The sequence below is a fragment of the Gordionus sp. m RMFG-2023 genome, chromosome 5, assembly GCF_954871325.1.
Source record: "Gordionus sp. m RMFG-2023 chromosome 5, tfGorSpeb1-WG-v2, whole genome shotgun sequence".
NCBI lineage: Eukaryota > Metazoa > Nematomorpha > Gordioida > Chordodea > Parachordodidae > Gordionus > Gordionus sp. m RMFG-2023.
This window is the reverse complement of record NC_088779.1, coordinates 17,621,357-17,647,200: the sequence shown is the minus strand read 5'-3', so window position 1 is coordinate 17,647,200 and position 25,844 is coordinate 17,621,357. Positions and strand designations below refer to the sequence as shown.

Genomic DNA, 25,844 nt, shown 5'->3' with positions numbered 1-25,844 from the left:
AATTTTACCATTTACATTTAACTTTTGGCAAATAAATTTATACATTGAAACTATATTATTTATCAAATTTATGGCTCACCGCTATACCTTCTTTCAAATACTCTTCTTGTTCCATTTTTAATGTTCTTTGTATAAATAATTGATGTAGATGCTCATTGCAAAAATTTATACAGAATTGTTCGAATCTAAAAAGATAAATTCATGTAAAAATAACATTTTTTCTAAAAAATTTAAAGCGTCATACTTAATAGTAATTTTAACTTTTAAAATTTGTGTCAAATCGTGCTTGTTAAAGCGTGGCATATATATAAAGCTTTCTTATTATTTTGGTTGAGAAGATCAACATACTCGGCCATTGATAGTGCAACGCCAAGCTTACACGGTTTTGTCATGATTTTCATAAATTAACAAGCACGTCAGAAACGTCATATGTTTATTTTTATATAAATAATGAAAAAATTGATATTAAAATATATCGTCTGTGGACTAGTCGATAAGTGCATTTCACAAATCCGAGAGACCTGTGTTTGAATCCATTAAAAGTCATGTTTTTTTCTGAAGCCAACTTGATGGTTCTATACTTGGGGGTGATATATAGTAGATTGGACTCGACCATGTGATTCCGATTAGAAAATAAATGAGTCTTACGTTTTGACAACATTTGGTGGTTGTTTAACAAATGGTTTAGCGTGCATTATCAATAGCCAACAAACTCATATTTATTGATCATTCATTTATTATACTTTCGTTAAATTTTTTTTTTTATTTATTTTACTTTCTTAAACTTGATCATTTAACTAATATATTTTACTTTCGCCAAATTCTGTTATTTTATTTTTAACTCGTAAAGCGTAAATCGTTTAATTTTTATTATTAATTCTTTTATTTGGCATAACGCATAACCTAAAATTAACTTATGCCTTTATTATTTCTTTTATTCGGCGTTACCATTTAACCCGTTTTTATTTATTTTCATTTTTTACAAACCAGCTCAGCGTCTACATGCGGGATATTCACTAGAAACAAACCCCCTTCAAAAACCTATGCCCACTCCTTGAATAATTTTCTCTTCGACGATGATATTATCACATTATTAATTACCGTTTTAAATTGTTATGGTACTCATTTCATATATTTTGAAAAAATTAACTTAAATTATCAATACTCTACTACCAACTCTCAAAAAGGTGAATGATATTTAGAAAATGAATAATTAAAAACCCCCTCATTTGCTATGAATTTATTATTATGGTATATTGTTTGGCAGGAATATGAGTTTGCTGATAGAATGTCTAACCCTTTTAAATTACAATTGGCTGAAAATTATCCAGAAGTAAATTTGATTTGAAAAATAATGACTATTATTGTATACAATATATAAATTTGTTCGATGTATTAAATAATCTTTTACAATATATTTTGCCCTATTAACTAAATATTTAATAGATGACCCCCATTAAATTTATCCTACATTTAGCCTACCCCTTCCCCACTTAAATGCCTACCCCCCCCTTTTAAAGAATTGGAAAAGCTGCACGTAACCCCCTTCCCCGCTTATGTAGACGCTGTACCGGCTAAGCAAAATTGTTATTTTTATCTTAAATTAATTGTCTTATGTAACTTCCAACGCATTTAAACTTTATTTTGAAATTACTTTTTTTGTATTTCGAATAAATTTTTTTAAAAATATAAATACACATTATTATTCTAGATTAGACACTCAAAAATTTAGATTAAAAAATTTATACTTAAAAATAATACTTAAAATAATATTTGTTTGACTTAATTTATACTTGAAAATAATTTTATAACATTCCGAATAAATCTATTTAACAAATCTGGTCAAAAATTACAATTGCTTTGAAAAATCTTTCTTATTTTTTGGTCTAATAACTTAATTTTTGAAGGGTCTGAAAGTTAGATTTTTGGAATAAAATATATATTTATAAATTTGCCAATCTTTATATACCCCCTTTACTTACTAGCCTTTTCGATTGGAATTTTTTTAAAAATATGCTGAGTACTGACTTAAATATACATTTTATATTTTCCTCCTTTTACTATTTAATTATTATTTTTCGATTAGTTGGAAAAAAGATTTATTATGGAGAAAATTCGGCTGGCGCAATCATAAACAATATAGCATATAATAATTAACCTATGATAAATATAATCATTTATTATACAAATAGATAATGGTCTGTTCAGGAATAAAATTTAAAAAAAAGGGTTCAAGTCCAGGGTCCGGATTCGGGATTTGAAGAACATAAAGCCTCAAAATAACACCGTTTCTTTTTTATTTTTTATATTGCAAATTACACATATACATAATTTACAAGTAAACGCATTTAAAAATTAATTTATAATTTATATTTTAAATGTTTTATTTAATTGCATAGCCTTAAATCATTATAATAACATGTTATTACTTACACTACAAAACATAAATTATTTTTTTGATGGAAAACTCTAAATTAGGCAAAAAACATAACCAAACCTCTCTAAAATGATCGAACAATATGCAAAGCGACGAGAATAATCGAAACCTGTGCAACGATTGCACATAATTATAATCATTATTAGAAATTCGAAAATACAACTATGCAAAAATTAAGCATATAATCAGAGTATCACGCAAAAATTCTTATGAAAAGATGCAAAAGCACTTATCTAAAAATCATCCTGACTAAGATTTGCTAATTAACAAATATTATAACTATTTGTGCAATTATTTAAATTAACATTTTACGATTTAGTGATAAATTTTGCTGTTGGCCACTGTTAGATTTGTCCACCGTTATATTTTAGTCGTCTAGAAATTGTCAATTTTTTTTTTTTCAACGTATAACGAATATCAATTTTTTTAATCACATATAAAGAAAAAAATCCTGATATATCTTTTTTCTCCTCATGTATCTTTTTGAAAATCAATAAAAAAGAATATTTCTTAAAAAAAATCGATAATAATAATTCCGAGAATCAAATTATGAAAAATAAAAAAAAAATAATTCGTAGAATCAATGCATAAGTGATATTGCTCTCTCGTGCAAACTCAATCTACACGTTTGGTACCTTGACAATTGTACTATATCGGGGACATTTCTTCAATCCAGAATTGTCTAGATATAATCAACAAACACTTTGATGAACTTAATTTATCCATAAATATAAATAAATGCGAAATTTATCTTTCTCCGCCTCCAACAGACACCATATTAGATAACTTAAAACGGACACCCTTACAAGATTTGAGTATATTAGGAGCCCCCCTGGGAGGTGCAGAGGGAGTTTTTAATTTTTTAAATAATCACCTTCAATCACTATTCCCCAAACTATCGATCTTAAAAAAATTACCCATCCATCAAGCATATTACATTCTCAAAAACGCCCTTTTAATACCACAAATCCAGTATTGTTTAAAAACTTCTGGTGCCTTCTCTTTCGAAATTCTTTTAAAAGAATATGAACAAGATACTATAAATGATGACAGAGTTATTAAACATCAAACTCAATTCTAACTCATGGCTTAAAGCAACTCTCCCTTGTAAATCCGGAGGACTAGGCCTAAGATCGGCATTAAGTATAGCCCTTGTTTCCTTCATCTCATCAACCTTATCAGTAAAAAATATTACCTCGCAAATTATTACCATCGATAAAGATAATTTATTAGATGAAGCCTTACGTTGTTGGAATATTTATTGTCAAATAAAGAAAAGTTAGAACTAAAATATGATACTATACTTAAATATAAAGTGAAAACATAATCAAAATAAAATTAATATAAATTAAAATTAAAATTAAATTCGCAAAATAATAATTATAATCATCTTACAAGTAAAATATTCCCGATTATATATACTTTTCTATACTATTCATTTACATAGTGTTTAAACAACAAACTTAAAATCTTGAACTTTATTTAATCTGAATAATAAATCTTTTTTATTCATTTTTCTTATTTGAATATTTCAACATTAATGTCTTACCAAACACAGCCCCACCAGATTCAACGAAACAAAAAGATTGGGATCAAGGATTGGTATCTCGTTCCTTAGCTTACTCAACTTGAGCGATGATCACCAATATAAATTCCTCCTAAGATCACTTAATTTCAACAACTCTGGCGATGAATGGTTAGATTCATATCCCATCATTTATAACCAGCTAATAGATAACGAGGCTTTTCTTTCAATCAATTTACGCTAGGGCGTACCTTTCATAAACCATTATATTTGCATTAAATGCAATCAATCGGAAGACGCGTGGGAGACACGCTCTCCACTGTAAATTTATATCAAAAATTAGCCGACATAATAAAATAAATACAATAATAGTTTCCTTTTTAAATAAAGCCAATTTACCATGTATTTTAGAACCAACATCTTTTTTAGATAAAAAAACGCCCTGAAGGCAAAACAATCGTACCTTTTTTAATGGGAAAGCCTTTAAGATTTTACCTGCATTGATCCCATGGCCCCATCTAATAATTTGCATGATCCCTTTATCAGAGCCGAATCTCTAAAAAATATATAATACTCACACCTAATGTGTGACAACCACTTTGTTCCCATAGCAGCTACATCAACCTGCTCTTTTGGACAAGCGGTATTAGATCTCTTCAAAATAATATCCAAATCAGTAAAAAATCATACCTTTCTCCATTTTATAAACTCAAGCAGAAAAACGCCTTATCTATAATAAGATCTAATTATCAAATATTTAAAACATCGTGGCCCGACCTTGCCACTTGATATTTTTTTTAAAAAATGTTTTTCCTTTATATAAAAATATACATTTGTATCAATCTTTTTTTTTTAATTAAACTTATATATGACATATTTTATTATATTCTTTATATTATAATGTTAATTTTTGAATAATAATATTTTATCATATTTGTATATGAATTTTAATAAAAAATTAAATTTAAAAAAAATAAATAATAATAATTCGTAGAATCAATACAAAAAAAATAATCGATAATAGAAATTATATCTATTCATAACATCTCTCCCTTTAGAAAGAGAGTCTCCTGATTTGATTCGTAAGTGTCTTTTTTATTTTCGTGTCCTGCCTCCCTTTCCTTCCCCTTCCGAAGTGGAAGTTGATGGTCTTGTATGTGAGTTTAGTCTTGTTGGAATTCGTAAATTTTTTCCTCTTTGGATATTGTTGAATTCTTTTGATAGCCCGGCTAACGCCCAAATTTAGTGAATCAGTGGCGAACGAGGAAAAAACTTAAAATAATTCTTTAATAGCGCTATGAGATAATATTTCTTATGAGAATGTCAATGTTTTTCCAATTTAAAATAATGAAAATTCTTTCGCGAAATTATATATAATAAAATATGTAAATTATTGTGAAACTTCTGAAAATTATTTATCAATGATGACATTTACAAAACAATTTGGAGAAAATTTTATCAATTATTTTATAAGACTTAAGCGCATTTTGCGGCAAATAATATTACGGACGAAAAAAGAAAAAAGCGATAATTATTCTCTCATTACAATCTAGCGATATATATATTCTAGTCCAAATAGCTGTACCAAAAAATATTATGGATCTAAATTATTATGATATGTTAAATATTTTAAAGGGGAAGGAAGCATGTTACACTCCCGCGTTAGACCGTGAAATTTATTTTCAAAAATATGAAGAAAACAATAATAATTGTTTAATTATTGATTAAAAAAGCACGAATACAAAAATGATAATAATGTCAACGAAATAGATAAAGAAAACGAAAAAGTCAGGGATCAAGCACCCCACTCAAAAAAACCAATGTCTTGTCATATGGCTTCCATTAACTATTTCGTAAATCCTTACAGTTTAGCACTTGTATCAAGTATCGAGAAAAAAGAACAAGTACATCGAAACGAAAAAAATTTTCAAAGGATTTATTATCAAAGAATAAATTACACGCTAAAACCATCTAAATAATTTTACATGAGTGTAATAAAATTGATGTAGCACCCAAGTCTCCAACTAGACATTATCAAGATATAAAAATGAAAAATATTTTAAAGGATAAAAATAGGAGGAAAATCAAATCAAATAATGACAATATAAAAGTGAAAAATATTTTAAAGGACAAAAATAAGGGAAAAATCAAATTAAATAATAATAACGGACTTATGAATATTTCATTAAAATCTCACGATATATTAAACTAGATTATGACCATATCGAGAAAGTAAAAATCAAGGGAAAATATTCAGCCAAAATCAAGGAATACAAATTCGACATATGTAAATTAAAGATATTTCAATATAACTCCTGGGACGATGTATCAGCACTTCAGACTATATTAGAAGAAATCGAAAACAAAAAGATTAGGAAACGGGCGATCAAAAGAATTACAATATCCAAAGCGGAAAAAATTTACGAATTCCAACAAGACTAAACTCACATACAAGACCACCAACTTCGACTTCGGAAGGGGAAGGAAATGGAGGACATGAAAATAAAAAAGACACTTACGAATCAAATCAGGAGACTCTCTTTCTAAAGGGAGAGATGTTATTAATAGATATAATTTCTATTATAGTTTTTTTTTTTTGTATTGATTCTATGAATTATTCTCGATTATTTTTTTGTATTGATTCTATGAATTATTTTTTTTTAATTTTCATCATTTGATTCTCGGAATTATTATTTATTATTTAACATATTTATGGATTTTTTCTATGAAATATTATTTTTTATTGATTTTCAAAAAGATATATATATATTGAAGAGAAAAAAGATATATCAGGATTTTTTTCTTTATGTTATGATTAAAAAAATTGATATTCGTTATATGTTGAAAGAAAAATAAAATTGACAATTTCTAGACGACTAAAATATAACGGTTGACAAATCTAACAGTGGCCAACAGCAAAATTTATCAGCTTTATTGTTCTTTGAGTTTGGTTGTTTTATATTCTGAGACATCACCTAATATTATTCTTATTGTTATTGTGTACAAAAAAAATGTATAATCATTTACCCATTTTTTTCAAAGATTTCAAATCCATAAATGTCTAAAAGACCGATTTTTGTCGGGGCTTTAATTTCCTAATATAAATTTTAGATAGGTAATAAATATAAGATTATTTAATAGTTTAACTTACAACTCCTGAAAGAGTTACGTTTATTCTTTTGACTAGCCAATTGAAACATCTTTCATACATTGCCTTTATTAACGAATCTCTTGAGTTTATAGCTTGAGATTTGTTATAAAATTTTTTAACCTGGAATATTATATAGCATATAATTAAAATAAGATGATTTTAAAAAAATATTAAGGTTAACCATATAAGCCTCAATCAATGTCTCATTCCAAAAAATATGTAAAGGCTCATTCCTTAATTATGTAAATCCTATTCTATTCCTAAACTTTTTTTATATTCACTTATTGAGACTGGTTAATTGGCCGGCTGTCAACTTGAATATACATTAAAGATCAGTACGGTCAGGCCTTGCTAAGAATATTCTTTCCAAGACCGTAATATAATATTGCAAACAGCTATTAAATGTTAATGATATTAAAATGAACATGAAATACCCAACTCTTTATTTTTTTTAAACTTTATTTTTTTAAATCTTATTTGTAATTGAGATTTAAGAATGTATGTATATATGATAATCAATAAGCAAAAAAATGGGGAAAAAAAGCTGGGCTTATATTAAAGAATTAATGTTTTTTAACATAGTTACTTTCTTGACATCGTTTCTAGGGTTCAAGGTTCTAGTTAGGAATCTAAACTGAAGCATTGAAAAAAAAATTGAAAACATAACAGAGACCTGCAAATCCAAACTAAAGCCTAGAACATTCCCGTCTGTAAAATATTCTAAAAAAAATCCCGGGCTTAAAAAATTTTTTTTACAAAACCCGGGCAGACAGATATAAAAAAATAAAATTAATCAGTTAGAAATTTATATAATTAAGAGTTTAATATTTGCTCAGCATATTTCAATTTCCCTTTGAAACAATTAACAACAAATACAGTCAAAATTATAAAAAATAAGGAGATTTTAATTCCGAGCCGGACCAATCTGTTTTAAATGTTTAAAATAATTAAAAATAGGGAGGTTTCCAATGATGTTGATTTAAACCGTTAACCCTGCATCTAAGACGAAGATTAATATAATTTTAATAAGAAATGGGCAGTATTATTAATTATTTTAGGGATGAAGGTATTTTAAATTTTTAGCAACTTATTAATTATCAGGTTTTTATGGACTTCTGGTTAGTTTTTTTAATTTTTTTAAGTTAATTTAAAAAATATTACAATTTTTATTTCTTGCTTTGATTTTTTTTAACACGGTCACTTACGCTAGTAAATTGGAAACAGAATTTTAGCAAATTATTGGATAGGACAATAGTAACGTTATCACTTATTTCGGTGGAACGTAAACTATTAAAAATTAAATTTGAGGTTACCACCTTTTTTACATGATTAGGCGCGTAGCCAGCAGTGGGGGGGGGGGGGTTATACAAATATCTTTTACAGCCAATAAATTTATATTTTATTTAATATTTTTATAAATACTATTAAATAATTACTTATTTTATGGATTTAGGCTGAGACCTCCATGCCCGACCAGGTACACGGGCCAGGCCGAACAGGATCTGGCCTAAAAAAAAATTTAAGGGTAGGGGTAAATTTTTTTTAAAAAAATACCCAAGCAGTGATGTATATTTTAAACCCTATATCTTAAATCGCCATTATTAGTTATAAAAATTAAAAATAAATGTAATATATTTTGAAAAATTTGGGCCGAGCCTGAAAATATAAAACCCTGGCGGGGCCGGGCAGAAATTTTTTTAAAAAAAATCCGGGCCTTGCCGTGCAGATGGTATCTTTGCACTCTGGATTTAGGAAAGCTTATTATATAACAGAATCATTAAAAAGGGCCTTTTATAGTACTGATAAATTTTTAAAAGATTTCCATTAGAATATATCAGAGACCTGCAGGCTCTGCTCTAAGTCTGGGCCGGGCCGTATTTTAATTTTTTAAATGTCCGGGCCAAGTTGTGCCAAAAATTTTTCTTAGAAATTGGGCAGGTTTAGTATTGCATAATCAATACCATCTAAAATCAATAAGGTATTTATTTTATAATATTGATAATTTATGACCGAACCTCAACTTTTATGAATAAAATCTAAAATATAATTTACAAATCTTTGAATCGACATTTATAGATGAATCGACAATTATAGATTAGCACATCACAAATTTTATAGATTCTCATTCAATTAATAAGGTATTTGAATTCATATTATCATTTATAAAACTTTGATCAACACTTATAGAGCACATCACAAAATTTTATAGATTCATTCAATCATTAAGGTACATTTAATTTATTTGAGTTCATAATATCATTTATAAAACTTAGACAATTATAGATCACTTCACAAAATTTTTAATGTATCAAATTGGTAGGGGAGACCAGGGATATAATGACCCCGGGTTATAGCGAGAAGTGGCTTTATTTTCTAGAGTTTTAAACTCTACGGGATAATTTTTTTACCACAACTATATAATTATATAATGCATATGCGGCTATAATTTTTATTTCTCGGACAGCTTGAAGAATTTTTATAATGCATTATATGATTCGTACCTGCAAAAGTAACTTTTTAAACTTTTACTATTTTTCAAAAATAAAGATTAATATACATTTTTATCACCTAAAAATCATTTTATATAAAAGAAAAATCCTATTTTATAGAATAATAATTTAACCGAACAAAATATATATTATAAAACTTCAAAATATGATCTTAATCAAAGTGATGGTATTGGGGCTATGAGGTTAAAACGAGCCTTTTTCCTAAGGCCATGGAGAGAGCAAATATAAGAAAAAATTCAAAAAATGTTAATAATAAGAAAAACAGTTGTTTAGCGTGCAAAAAAATTATTACAAGCATCTAACAATCAAGAGTCGTAAATATATTTATTGGTCACATGTAAGATGTTGCAATTTTAATCCTTTTTTGATTTGCAAAGATTGTGAATAATGTTTTTGTTTATAAATGATTTTATATATTACTTTTATGCTTTAAATCATTAAATATGTTCTAATAAAAAAAATATATAACTTATATGTGGAAAATTAGCATAGCTTATAATACCCCCGAGCAAAGGTAGGTTCGTCCCCAGGTAATCTCGTTCCCAAAAAAAAATTCCAGAAAAATAAAATTTTGAAAAAAGTATTAGATATATATTTTTGAATTTAAACTTACCATAAAACTAAGAGCTGAACAAAATGAGATATTTTTTGTTAAAAATGCTAAAGTAATTTTAATTTTATTAAGGTTTGCCTTTTAAAGTTCGCCATAACCCTGTCTCCCCTATTATTAAATTAGGAAAAGTGTTAAGAATATAATAGACCTCAATCGGTGATTATTGAGTACTATAGAATGTGAAACTATAATCAAAGTATCAATATAAGAGTATATTATTAACTATAAATTATATTTGATTTGATAATACAGATTATTTAGGTATTATTAAAATGTGATTCCTAATAAATTTCTGAAATTTAAGATATTTAATAATAACCCTAAAATAAATTTTAGAATTTTTTTCAAAAAATTATATAACTATGCCTTCCCCCCCCCCTTCCAAAGCAAACTTCTAGCTGCGCGTCTTATAATTTACTAACATACAATATAAAATAAAATATTTTATTTAACCATTTTATAAGAATATGCCTTTAAGGAGAACATAGCCGAAGGCCAGAAAAAGTGAGCCTAACACCCGTAAAATAGGGATTTAAGAGCAATTCCCTATAAAAATGATGCCTCAATAAAATATTTCCCACGGTGCCCATCGCCAGTCCCATGTTTATTTTTCCCAAAAAATGGAGGGAAATTTCTGATTCATCTATCTTATCATTACATAAAGGAGGAGTATTTATAACTCACCTGTCATTTTTTGACCGACTATCTGCTGTATACAAAAGTTATATTCATAATGATACCTTTTCACCACCCACTGTAATAGTTCTTCCTGTTAATCCAGAATTCATCAGATTAGCATCAGCGTTTATTAACTATTAAAAAATATTTAAGATATAAAGGATTTAAATTACTTCAACAATATAATCAGGCTCTTTGCACGGTTGGATTTTACTAGTTTCTCCCTCTCCCTCAAAAACTATTTCAGCTAGATGTAAACAACAGGCAACTATCGCATATACATCCTATATCAAAAAAGGAATGATTTAAACACATTCTGTTGAGTCAATTTTTGAAAATAATATTTCTTTTTTTCAAGGAGAAAGAGAAGGATCTTTTTTCGAATTAGTAAGGTTACAAATCAAAGGAATACGTTTTTGGTAATCTATTTGATTCAAAAAATTTAAAATAATTTGCTTTTTCCTTTCTTTTTCTTTAAAAAAAATATATATATTATTAAAATATAAATTATGGGAATATCATAAAAAAATCCTTCATCTAATCCTTTTATTTGGCGTAGCCCCGATCTTTGACATATTTTATTAAAATAAAACTATTCAAAACCATTATATATTAGGATTCGGGGTTAAATTTGGTCACAACATATTATTATATGATAAGTTATAAATAGGCCTACAAAAATTAATAAAACAAGACTTCATCTAGATTCGTCTAATAAAATTGTGTTTTCTAAATATTTCAAAAGTTAAAAAATGGATAATTATTATATCAAATTGGGAAATAAATAAAAATTAACAAAATGCTCCACAAGAAACCTGTTGCACACTTATGAATAATTTAAATATTTAAGAATAATTCATAATATTTTCAAATAATACAATGGTTTAGAATATATTGATTGAATGATTAAGAGATTATTTTTTTACAAATATTTTTCTCATTATTCGTATTTAAATCAAATAAGAATAACGAATGATTCGTTATACATAGGTTTAATTATAAATTAATTATAATGAGATTTTATAATTTTTTAACGAACCAAATAATATAATTTATACTCAATACCTGTTATTCATATTGGTAAATAATAAGAATAATTAATAATTTGTTTTAATTAATCTATAAAATAATTTATTCTTCACCATTTCGTATATTTTTGACATATGCTTTATTAATTTAGGCTTAGTTTTTAATTGAAAAAAAGCCAAAAAATCTAGAAATCACAGTTGCATCATTCATAGAACGGCTATCAAATATTAATATAAATATCTAAGAATAATGAATGGGGTCTTTTATCCAAGAATATTTCCAAATGACAAACTATGGATGGTGTTCAAAAACATCCCAATTCATAACCTATTAACGTTTTCCTAACTTAGTTATACTCAATGGAAGATATATAACAAATATAAGGCGCTATGGTTCCATTGAGTTATAAAAGACGTAATGAATTTAAACATAGATATGAAATTTTCTAAAATTAAACCATTAAAAGACCAATAAAAAAAAACTATTTAATATCAAATCAAGTTTTAAATGAATTCAATCACCCTTCTCTTTTCAAAATCTATCCACGTTACAAGTATAAATTTTTTAGTTAAGTCTTACCTTTATATATTTAACACTTGGATTAGGCAAATAGTATTAAATTCGAGAGTGGTTTCCATTTCTTACTTTAATTACACGATCACAGTAATTAAGTATTTTCTTCTTACTAATTTCCTCCCTATAAATTAACTAATGAATTATAAGTTCTTGGGTGTGGACTCTTTTCTGTCAATTTTTGTGATTAAATTTTTTTATATTCATTTCAATACTTGATAATTAAAATATTTATATAATTTCCTAAATTAACCACAATTATATAACAAATATTTATAGTGTTTAACATAGGTTTCCTTTGTCGTAAACGTACAAACTTCCATTGCTTTAACATTTTGATCAAAATCTTCTTTATCATCTATTTTATCGACTTTCATGCAAGCTCCCTATACATTAATTACAATATCATTAATATAATAAATATGCAAGTTGCATTCCTACCTGGTTTATTAGACAATACTGATCTTTGGGCTTATTAAGATATAATTTTTGTAAAAGTTCTGCATCACCCGCTAAAAGCTGATAAAATATATGAAAATTTCTCTCCGCTTTAGCTTGTTTTATCACTCTGGCCTTTTCTAAGAGATAATTTATAACTTTTGCCCCAACTATCGCACCCTATTTAGTGATATGAATTATATTTAATCTTTACATATTGTATACTCTAAAATTTATTTCGATATCCATGTATTTCCCAAATCTGCTTGAGTTATCATTTCTAATAGTTTTGGCATTTCCAAAAGCCTATATATAAATATTAAAATTTACACTAAAATAAAATTAAAACTTCTAAAAATGGTACACTTTCTTTAAGTTGATAACAAACTCTCTCCACTTCAGTTGATTGATGACTAGCTTTGGATATATAAAGGATAATTCTTTTTAAAGCTTCAGTTTTTCCGGCACCCGATTCACCAGATATCAAAACACTTTGATTTACATTATTATTAATAAGAGCTTTGTAGGCATTATCGGATAAAGCGAATCTATTTAGTAAAAATTGTAAATTATATTGTAAGATGTTAGTGAGTGTAATTTTCTAAAATTATTTTTATTAAATAAGATGAATTAACAACCAAAATTAGCTCTGTAATACAATTATTTACTTTTTATATTTAAGAGAATATGGTGGGTTAAATTTTAAAATAGATACTGCCATTTGAAAGTATGAATGAGTGGAGGGGGGGGGGGGGGTCGCATAGATTATTAATTTTATTTTTTGTTCGTATCGGGATATGGAATCCATGGAGAATCGGAATATCTCGATTTTAAAACATTTATTTAGGGCAATTTTTATATTTAATTGTATTTCTAATTTTTAAAATACTCTCCTTAGCCAAGGAAGAGGAACCATCATGATATGTTCAAGTTTTGTTTTTTAAATTTTAAAGAAAACTCCTCTAATTTAGGGTCATTTTTCATATATTTATTATATATATTAAAGGTGACTGAAGTAATTAATGTAAAATGGTTTGAAATCCACGTAGGTTTTCTAAACCATTCAAAAATACATTTCAGGCAAAATCCCATTTTTTCTTTTAAAAACGCTCTTAACATTGAAAATATAACCTTTTGTAGAAGAAAATAAATAGATGCTAACATGCTTTCTAGGGTCAATTTATTGCACGTATCTCTTGTTATTCAATAAAAGTACTTAATAAAATAAATGAAATTAAGATGTATCTAAACAAGTTACCTAAATTTTACCAATATTATTTTGTTTCCAAAATAGAAATTTATTTTGATCATTTTATATTTCAATTAAAAAATATATATATACGTGTCCAATAAAATTGACATTTATTATTGCTATAGAATTGCTTTTTATTCCATAGGAAATGTTTCTACTTAAACAGTTTCTCTTATTTTTTTTACTTCGGACAGACTTCATTGTATTTTCTAATTGTATATTATTTAAGGGGAATGGGGGGGGGGGGGGGAGGGGTATAACACAACACCATCATTGAAAATGAAAGGAAGTAAGCCTGACCAGTATCTATCCCACTTTGAATAAAATTAAATAAGGTAGGGGGTAGTTTTGATTTGGATTTCCTTTTTTGATTATTTTGATTTGGTAGGGGAGGATAGTTAAAGGTCTATTTCTTTCACACCTATTTGAACATTTTATTTGTTAAAAAATTCTTGATATATTAATTTTAAAAATTTAGATTACGTTAAAGTCTTTAATTTGATTCATTATTATGATTTCTAAAAACAATATTTACATATTTTTAAAACTCTTTTCAATATAAATTTGTTCTGTTTTTATAAAAAAATATGTTATGATATTTAACACGTTAGTTAAATTGATCTAAAACAAAAAATGGTTAATGTAAATTATTTGAACAACAGAAAGTAATAATATAAAAAAATTAAAATAAAATAGACATTAGCTTAGCATATAATAAATTGAAACAAGTAAAAATTAGAAAAGGATGCATTACAATATGGATTTGATATGGGGAATAAGATAGCATTTAAATAAATAGCCCTTAAGTGGTAAGGGAAGGGTTTGAGTAAACTGCAAATGCATAGGTTAACTGCAAATGCCAAGGTAAACTGCAAATGTTTAGGTAAAAATATTTGATATATTTTCTATTAAATTGAAGTGAGAATCATTTTCTTATGATATAAATAAATAATTTATAAAAATTAAATTATTATATATAATCAATAATAAATGAATATACATATAGTTATATTTCCTTTTATCTCATATTTTAAATCCTTTAATATAAATTAAAAATAATTATAATTACATTCTATATTTTATTAATAATAAATCCGCAAGTTGGCGTATTATTATTTTATGAAAAAATATTAAAAATTTTTTTTTGTTTTAGTATATTTTTAAATCATATTATATTATTATTAAAAAGGTGTTTGACTAAGGCTGCCTTCAAAGTGCATAGAGAACTGCACAGGCTGTCCGTAGCTCGACCCGAAGACTCGGGTGGGGTTCGGATAAATATTTATATAGATATCCTAAATTATCACTATAATTCATAATGTCAATTATAAATCCATATCATATTTTATTTATTACATTTTATTCTTAAGATATCGATCAGAATAGCATTTCATTTTCAATTATTATTTTATAATTTACATAACAACTATATACCAAACTATTTTATCTGAATATTTTAGTACATTGCATTGCATAGTTAGCGATATTATTATATACTTTACTTTCATCATATTCTATCAAGTTAAATTAAATATATTTTACTAATATCTATTTAATTAAGTAGCCTCATATTTTCATATTAAAAAAATTATTTCAATGGATACCAAATTAAAAATAATTGGTGAAAAGATTAAGAGCAATGAATATGAATAAGGGAAAATGCAAATGGCAAATCCGCGGTCTGGAAGACGTTTTCATTTATATATGATGAAAACAAAGTAAAACTTAATTATGTAAGTTGCAATTTTTGCAAATATATGCTTATAATTCAATAACAACATACATAAAATATATGATATTATGAAATTAATGAATATTAGCGAACTCTGAAAACTTAAAAACTTGAGGTCATTGTTTGTTAATAATTGCTATGAAAACGGATTAAAAATTAAATACTCGAAGACAAAGTTAATCGCGTCCAATATATTTGCATCTAACACAGACCCCTTTAACTTTGATGATAATGTGGTAGAAACTATTTCAGATTTTAAATACCTAGGAACCAGGATAATGTCATTAGGCACCACGATATTGGATACTAAGTCGAGGACAAACAAAACCAGATCCCGATCAGATATCCACGAACCAAAAGATAAGACTCTTCAAATCCCTAATTCTACCCATCTTAACATACGGAGAAACATGGCAGGACACTAAAAGCAATATCAACACATCCCAAACCCTTTTAAACAAATGTCTAAGAGAATTATTAAAAAATACTACCGATACAACTCCTCAAACTCAACTCTCTGGAATAGGTGCGACATCTTACCTACCAATCGACTCATTCCTTTGAGGAGATTAGAATTACATAGTCATTGCTTAAGACATTCACAAGAAATTATGATATTTTCGTCCATGAAGTGGCCCAGATTATGGGAGGTAGAGAATTCCCAAATACTATTGGCTGGCAAAATGTCTAAAGGACATGGACTTGATCAATCTTTTGTTTACAGATTTTTGGCCCTCAGCAAAAACAAGAAACATTTAAAGGAACATCTACAATACATGCTTAAATATGGTCTAAACTAGAGCAGGAATCGTGGAAGTATTAGACTATTCTCGCACCGTCTTATTTCCAACCTCTTCTCTCCGATTGAATGGAAATTTATGTTTTGGCTCAGGTTATATTGGAATTATGGATTTGTCTTTTTCCTTTCCCTACTGGATAAACATTTTGACGAAGGCAATGATAATCTAACCGTGAATAATAATAATAATAACAATTCCGGGTTCACTATAATAATGATAATGTGGCAAATAATGAGGATCCTGAGCATCGCTTGCTTTATACAGACAAGGATTTAGACACTATTGACTCTAGTGAATGAGAAAAATTAATGAAGGAAAAAACAGGAAAAAAATCAAACAAAATGATAGTAGGCTCTTTAGGATAATGGGTTTCAGGGATTGAGATTAGAATTACAGGGAAGTTGGATGCCTCCGGAATAGAACACGCTATATAGACATAACGTTATCCAGGGGCGGACTGGCCATAAGACCCGGTGGGCATTTTGCCCACGAGGCCGCGAGAAAATGTCGATTTTTGAGGCCGATCAGAGGAAAATATCAAAATAGAGGCCGATTAGAAAAAAATTATTATTATGTTCACATTATTTTCTCTTATCATTTATTTATTTTTAATGATATCCCTATGATTTGAATATCACATTCCTTGAGAATTGTCATGTCGTTTACTATATTTTAATGCATAATATATCAATAACGTCGCTTGTCGCTACACATCATTACCACGTTCTTTTCTTTGTTTTTTTCAAATGAAGTGAAAACGCTTCTGTTTGAGTAGAGTGAAAGCTAAGTTTTGATTAATTTATTATATTATATTTTATGCATCGATTAATTGTAGAAATAATATAGCCAACATTTCTTGTTCTTAATTCATTGAAATCAAATAAAATCCAGGTCGGTAAATCAGATAAAAGGATGGATGCTTGGGTAAAACAGAATAATTCATCTGGCCAAAATAAGTTGAGAAGGCTGCTAAAAATAGGTGAGATAAGGTGGTGGGCACGTGAAAAACCTTAGATGGATATATGGTAAAGAGAGCTTGCTCCCAATAACGATAAAGGCACTTTAATTTATAATAGATAATAAATAATTTGAGACAAAAACTAGATAATTTATGTAAATTTATGACTCTAAGTACAGCTATAATATATTTGGAAATTTTTAAAATAATGAGGCCACTGTCATATCTTCAAACTAAAAAATTAGGTACTTTGTCAGCATGGAAAATGTAAGAAGATGCTAAATCTTCTGTATCATCGTTTCAAAATAAAGCAATAAAATGGCTGCTAATTTAAATGAAACATTTTCATATTTATAACTGCCGGAGAGTATCTGAGTACAAAATGCTCTGTAAAAAGATCGAATAAGGCGAGCGAAGAGAATATATAGTGACAAATGCCAAGATGAACGTCCTCAAGAATCGGTTGACCTTTATAGGTTCGAACTATTTCGTCCTATCCGGAACTACTTTCTGCGAATTGAGAGCTTATCTTGAATGTGCAATATTTGCATCCAAGTGATGAAATAAATAGTATAGGTATTTCTGAAAAGGCCTTGGAAAAACTGGCACAGCATATATATTGAGTGTTAAATTTCATAACGAATTATGTTCATTTGCCAGTGTATTCAAAGATTTGATAGCAGAATTAAAAGAAACGGACGATAATATCGCATGTACAAGTGAGGAGTCAAATGAAGATGGAATATTACAATATGATAATAAATCAGTGTGATAATAAATGTATCAAGTGTTTAATATGCGTGTATGAAATTCTTAAAAGATACAATATGCATACAGTGACACTAATTTATTTTTGGCTTATAAATACATTTTAACTTTATCATTTACGCAGGTTAATTTCGAGAAAGCATTTAGTAAATTAAAAATTATAAAAATAAGCTGAGAGCTAATATTGACCAAGAAAAATTAGAAGCGTTTTTAATGATGTAAGTTGAACGAGAACTATTAGCATAGATTGAACTAGAAGATATTCCTGTATATTTGCGCAAAGGTTCAAAGTTAATGAGAGATTTATTAACGTAAAAATTATATATTTTCTTAATTCTTTTATTAGAATCTTATTAATATTATTTACAATATGATCGGTGCCTGATCTTATAAAAGTGCAGCAATTTCATTATCTGTAATATTGTATAACTGCAATAATTTTATATTTATAATTAATTGATTTAAATTGAGTATCCATTTTTTTTTATATTTAACATGTGATGTATGATTTAATTTTATAGTGCAATATCGTTGTAAATCTAGTATAAAATATATTTTTTCGATGAATATTATTTTATATAGGTAATGAATATGATTTTAGATGTGCATTTTTTTAAAATAAAATATATGATTATCTTATAATACTATTCTTATTTTTACTAAAAATGTAAAACGTTTGAACTTATTTTCAAAAAATAAGAAGCCATTTAAGGAAACACGGTAAAAAGACCGGGCAAAAGTGAGCCGAAGCCCCGCAAAATGGGGGTATGGGGGTTTCGCCTTAATGAGGCCGCTATAAAAAATGCCCACGAGACCGTAGCGTCGCCAGTCCGCCCCTGACGTTATCTTGCAAGGATATACTTACCTAACATAAGACTTACTTTTTTTTCATCTCTTAAATATCTAACCAGGCGTCAGGTACATTATTAATATTGGTTACAATTTCTTAACACTATCTTGCCGGTAACGGAACTAATAGATCCCCTCTTTCTTACTCCTCTCTTCTTTAATATGCTAGCTGACTATATAGTGGTACCGTCCACTATAATAAAACGGGTATACATCATGTATAGGATCTATATACTAGTGAATAAACATGGTGCACCCTACAACTCCTGGTGGGTGATGAAATTGCACTCGTGCAATTTCTGGCGTGGTAATGAACGAATGAATAAAATATTAGTACATATTTGTTTTCAAATAATCTTATTTTAAAATATAAGTTAAAATGAGCTTATTTTCAAATATATTTATAACTTAAAAATAATTAAATGAATGTTGCAGAAACATCATTTAACATAAATTAAACACATAAAGATTAAAAATAATTATCAATTATAAATAAATTTCCTTTATTAAAATAGAAATTAAATAATTTACATATGCGGCGGCAGTTCAGCCAAGTTCATAGTCCGGTAATTATTTACAACTTGTTCAGAATATACTCCAATATTTTTATATGGGTTCATTGAAACTAGAACTGCACCAATATAAGTCTTTAAAAATATGATTATTTAATTTACTATATTTCAAAACTTACATATATAATGTCTTTTTCAAAACGTAGTCGCAAATTATTTACTATTTCTTTAGGAGTAACAGTTTCCAGTAGTATTAAATTATCAACTCCGACTTCTTCATATGACATGGTTAAATAAACTTTAAAAAATATTTTATATATAAAAAAACATAAAATACAATTTATGATAAAGAATATTCTATTATTAGTAATTTAATTTTAATATTATATAGGTTATAGAATTAATATAATATTTAATTTTTCAATAAAATAAATGGAAATTTAGAAAGAGCTGAACTGTAAGTGCAAATTTATTAAAAATATTTCGAGATTAAGTAATTAGTTTGTTACATATTTGACATACCTGTACTGATTATGGCCCAAATAACTATGCAGGCAATATAATAGTTCACTCATTATACGATTCAGTATATCTTGAATTCAATTTTGTAAATAGTACAATCTTAAACATAAAAATAATTTGTGACTATTACGGTTATTTTTGGTAGAATTGTCAATTATTTGATGTTTTGGAAAATAAAATAAATTAAGCCATAATATGTATCAAGAATTAAATATATCTTTAGATAGATTGGGAGGTAATTGTAGTAAACAAGATTTTGTACCTAAAATAGAAGAAAATTAAAATTAAATGCAAATTCTAATTCTAATTTCTTTATTAAATTATAAATTATATATAAATTAATCAATTCTAAAAACACAAAAGGAAAAATTAACAAAAATTAAAAGAAAAATAATATAAGAAAAAGTGAAAATCTACAATTATCACGCGTTTTCATCTCATTTACATAGATTGGGATCTAAATAATAACTTAATAATTTTAATAAAACATTATATTTGTTTGAATATTATCATAATTTGAATAATGCATTATTTTATAACGCAATAATAGAACAGTAATAAAATTTGTAAATTGGATATATTAATCTGTCTACGGTAATATATTAAATTATCTAGTTAATTAATGAATTTTCTAAGTCATACAGTTTATCTGATTACATTATGTTATAATATTTAAATATCATGGTAATATTTAAATTAATATTTAAACTTTATCTAAAATATTTAAAATTATTTTATATTATTTATATAAAATTATCTCATTAATGTTAAAATACTTATTACTTATTTATTTATCATTTACCGAAAATATTTGACCCCTTATTCATTTAAACTTCATTTATATTATATAAAATTTTATGAGAACAATATATTAATTATACTTTTTAATAAAGAACATGTTATGATTTTATTTATATTAAAGTATAAGATAATTTTTACTTTTGATAAAATATAAAAGACTTCAAATGAAATCGTCATAATATAATTTAGAAATAAAACCCTACCTGCCTCACATAGGTGATCGGCATCAGGCCTAATTTTTCAAGCCCTGCCTGGCCCGAAATTTTTTTCAAAAAGTTTTGCTCGGCCCGGCCCGAACCCAAAATTTTTTTGGACAAAAATATACCGGCCCGGGCAGGCTCGAATTTATTTAAATAAAAAAATTAATTTTTATTATTCCTCAAAATAAACGATATATGTTATATGGCGTCTAGTTTCTATAAATAAAATCAAATATTTTTATTTTACATAAAAAATTCAATATAAAATTGATAAATTTAGACATGTTTAAAAAAAAATTTTAAACCCGACTCGGCCCGAATTTTTTAATAAATATTAGGCCCGACCTAGTCCGAACCCGATTTTTTTTTAAAAAAATAGGCCGGGCTGGGTTTGCGCCGAGTAGGGGTTGGGCCTACTTTTGCAGATCTCTAACTCACATATCAGTATTGTTGTTATAAAACCCGATTTGGGTTTTAAAATTGTGGCCAAAATAATGTTATGTAAGCCTGAAGATTAATATATTGCAGAAAGGTTTGGACCTCTATTTGCCAAATCTCTGGCTTATATAATATTATTTTGGCTAAACTCTTAATCGGGTCATATTTAAAAATAGACCCAAATCTGGCTTTTTAACAAAACTATATATCAGAACAATAATAATATGAAAACAATTTGTCATAATTGCTTAGAGATTGAAATTACTAAATTAAATGGCAGAATCACGGCAATCCCACTTGTTCTTTTCCTAATGAAATTTGTCTATTTGATACATATTCTTTAATTTCAAATTTTGGGAAATTAACTCTTAATTCTTAGGTTATTTCAGATCCCAAAACATCATTTCTTGGGGAAGTTCATATGCCCACAACCCTTCAACTATTCCTAGAATACCCAAAGAAGCCCGTGTATTATAAGTTGATTTTTAAACCCTATATATATATACCAAAACTATTAGATAATTATAATTTATTGCAATTATGGAGGTGAAATAAAAAAATGTAACCAGTCACATTAAAAAATAAAATCATATACAGTTATCTATTAGTTAATTTTTTACTTTTAAAAATATTGATGCTTCGCCTGATATATATAAAAACTTAGAAACTAAAAAATAAATGAAACTGATATTGATGGAGCCATCCTTTTGGCTTTCAACGGATAACATTGCGATAATAAATAAACATATTTTTAATATTTTAAGTAATAAACATCTAGTATAATCCATTGATTTTATATCAATATCTTTTACAAAAATCACCGCATCCTTTATACCCTGAAGAAGTATTTCTAGCCCTCAAATTATTTAAAAAAGGTTCTGCTAAAGATCTAAATGAAATTCAATCATCACATATATATATGTTAAAGATAAAAATTTTTAGAATAATTGTTTAAGATAAAAAAATTAAGTTTTTTTAAATTATTTTTACTTACTTGTTTTACCTTAAATAAATATTCTTAGTTAAAATTCTTTCTTTACTTGTTAAAACAAGATAAAAATAGATTTATTTTTTTGTACATTGATAAAATAAAAAATTTTTTTTGTTATAATAAAAAGAAAAATAAAATTTAATACTTTTTTAATAAACCACATTTAGCCGCCGACCCCATCATCTATAATATATATATATATATATATGATCTTTTGACCTTTTTGGAACATCCTTTATTAAAATATCAATTATTTTGTATTAAAATATTGAATTGAAACATAATATTTTAAGCCCGCGAGGCATAGATTTTTTGGTGCTAGTATAGTTGCTTTGTTATAAACCAGAATGTTGTCTTTGGCCTATAACTATATTCACATTTTAGAAAACATATCTCCAAACAATAGATAATAGAATTAGAAAACATAGTTTCAAATCTTCAATTAGGTTTTGGAATTAAAGGAGAATGAAATAGTTGCTCATGCTGTTATAATATACCTTAATAATATTACTTCAGACAAAGTGACATAAGCTTGATTTGCATAATTTCTTTATTTTTATCTATAGAAAAATTTATATTTCTTATTTTTTATCTCACTTTCCATACTTGTAATGATTCCAAAACTTCTCTTATTCCATTTGCCAAGATACTGAAGAAGTCATTTAACACGGAGACCCTTTGGGTCCTCTTTCATTTAATCAGACATTAATTCCTATGTTAAAGATTTTCTACTTATGTGATGGTATTCTATGCTGCGATTTACCTAATACTGAGAAGATAGTTAATTATATTGATTCTTTATCTTATTGTATTGAACTTTCTCTGAATATAATTAAATCCGAAATATTCTTCCTTAGATCTCAATTGGTCATGACAGAATTTTTAAATGTAGTAGACTTTCATGCTTGAGTTACATATTGGCGGATCTCCTCAAATTCTTTCAAGATTTTTTAATAAAAAATTAAGAAACCTTACACATATTCAATCAAATCTTGATAAACTACCTAGATATCACTTCATTCCTTAAAAGTTTTTTTTTACCTAGATTAAGTTCAGATGTTCACTGTTCTTTATCTTTCTTTCTTTCTTTCTTTCTTTCTTTCTTTCTTTCTTTCTTTCTTTCTTTCTTTCTTTCTTTCTTTCTTTCTTTCTTTCTTTCTTTCTTTCTTTCTTTCTTTCTTTCTTTCTTTCTTTCTTTCTTTCTTTCCTTCCTTATTTTTACTTTCCTTTTCTGTGATAAATACTATATAAGATATTAATATATTTCATACACTTTACATTACAGTTTATTTGGATTATATTATCATGATTATTGTATATATTATTGACGTTCTTTACAAATTTAACAGAAATTTGACATATGACATAATCAATCTTCTTATTTTAGTAGAACTCAAGTAGAAAAGATAAGATCACTCCCTTTTTTTAAAAAAATATGTTAATATTAACCTTTTTATTCGTATGTTGTTACTATACACAAATATTCTTTAATTTTTTATATTGTGAAGGTAATTTATATACAATCATATTTTAGTTATTTATATAAAAAATAGAATTATCTTTAAAGAAAAATCCATGTACAGCTAAAAAACATTGTGGTGAATGCATTGTCACCCATTATAAATGTGCTTGGTGTCAAAAAGAAGTTTTCCAATATATTAAATATTTATTAATTTTTTATAGGATTATGGCTTGGATGGAAAGCCTAGATGTGATTTTTTGCATAATTTGATGGAAAGGGGCTGTGAAATATCTAAAATAATAGATCCCACTAATTTTTTACAAAAATTAATTGTAACTTTTAAAAAATAAAATTAATATTGTAAAATATCTTAGAACAAGCCTTTAAGTCATCCTGGAACTGTAGAAAATTTTGTTCAAATAGCTCCTCAAGCATTAAAAATTGGGATAAGACCTAGTAATTTAACTTTTATAATTATAGATTGCTAAAAATCTTATTTAGAAAAACCAATTACATTCAAAGTAAAATTTAGACAAGCAGAGGATTATCCAATTGATTTATATTATTTAATGGATTTATCAAATTCTATGGAAGATGATAAAGAAAAATTAGCTCTTTTAGGGGATCTATTAGGTTTATGATTGTAAAATTATATTACCGATAAAATATATTATCATAATTGACACCTGCCTTTAGATACTGAATTATTTCAAATGTTTGTTATTTGAATTTTTCTTATAAATTTATTTTTATTTAATAAATGTTTATTTAACATTTAAAGAATTATTGATATTTAAATAGATACACCAGGAATTATTTTGAGGGTCACTAAATTACTTGTTTAACTCATGATAATTTACCTGAAAATTTATGAAATAAAATTCCAACTATACAATATGGCATTATTTAGGTGGTAGGCTATACCATATCCTACACAGTGTTATTTAGTTACTAGGCTAAACTACACCTTCTAAGGTGCCATTTAGTTATATAGACTACCACACCATGTAAAGTGTTTGGTAGAGAATTATATAATATCTATCATTTTTCAAGAAAATTTTATACCTCACCTAATTATAAATTTGATTAAGTTTTGTTGTTTTGGTTTTAATTTTGAATTATTTTATGATGATTTTTTAATTTCGTTATTTGAGCTGTAATGCTAGGCATTATCAATTATCAGGATTCTCAAGTCAAAATTTTCAAATTGTGGGAGAAATTTGGTCAAAATTTTTTCTAAAGTTTGAAGATAATGGAAATACCATTTTGCCCTCCCTGATTTGTTGCTATAATTTTTACCTTATCATACTTAAGGTCAGGATCGTTTTTTAATATTTTCCAAAATAGATAATATTTTATTCTTAGTTTTAAATTCTACTTCTTCGTAGTGGAGTTATTTATTTAATATATAAAATTAAATATTTTGATCATATAAATGAGACATAATTTTATAAATAACATCTTTATTTATATAAATATATTAATTTTATCCCCACCCCTCTGAAAAAACAGTTAATTATTTTTTGACACCCTTTCTGCAGTACAATGATTAATAATTATTTATACAAAATTGATAAATTAAGGAAAGCGGGAAAATTGGAAATG

General features: G+C 26.5%; 2 protein-coding genes across 2 annotated transcripts in view; one reads left to right on the top strand and one right to left on the bottom strand.

Annotated features, from left to right (window-relative positions):
• Positions 1–20,112, bottom strand: part of LOC135930221 (unconventional myosin-Ih-like) — a 33,696-nt gene extending 13,584 nt beyond the window's left edge. The window contains exons 1-9 of the mRNA XM_065467004.1: positions 20,005–20,112; positions 19,845–19,960; positions 13,304–13,502; positions 13,180–13,260; positions 12,958–13,134; positions 12,834–12,902; positions 7,114–7,233; positions 6,990–7,057; positions 80–185 (exon numbers count right to left, since the gene is read on the bottom strand). Of these exons, the coding sequence (XP_065323076.1) occupies positions 80–185; positions 6,990–7,057; positions 7,114–7,233; positions 12,834–12,902; positions 12,958–13,134; positions 13,180–13,260; positions 13,304–13,502; positions 19,845–19,960; positions 20,005–20,112 (1,044 nt within the window). The remainder of the gene's footprint in view (positions 1–79; positions 186–6,989; positions 7,058–7,113; positions 7,234–12,833; positions 12,903–12,957; positions 13,135–13,179; positions 13,261–13,303; positions 13,503–19,844; positions 19,961–20,004) is intronic.
• Positions 20,113–24,152: 4,040 nt separating this feature from the next.
• The window catches only part of LOC135930003 (integrin beta-1-B-like), a 44,654-nt gene continuing 42,962 nt past the window's right edge, over positions 24,153–25,844 (top strand). The window contains exons 1-5 of the mRNA XM_065466761.1: positions 24,153–24,285; positions 24,331–24,422; positions 24,461–24,571; positions 24,614–24,695; positions 24,741–24,872. Coding sequence (XP_065322833.1) covers positions 24,213–24,285; positions 24,331–24,422; positions 24,461–24,571; positions 24,614–24,695; positions 24,741–24,872 — 490 coding nt within the window. The 5' untranslated portion in view covers positions 24,153–24,212. The remainder of the gene's footprint in view (positions 24,286–24,330; positions 24,423–24,460; positions 24,572–24,613; positions 24,696–24,740; positions 24,873–25,844) is intronic.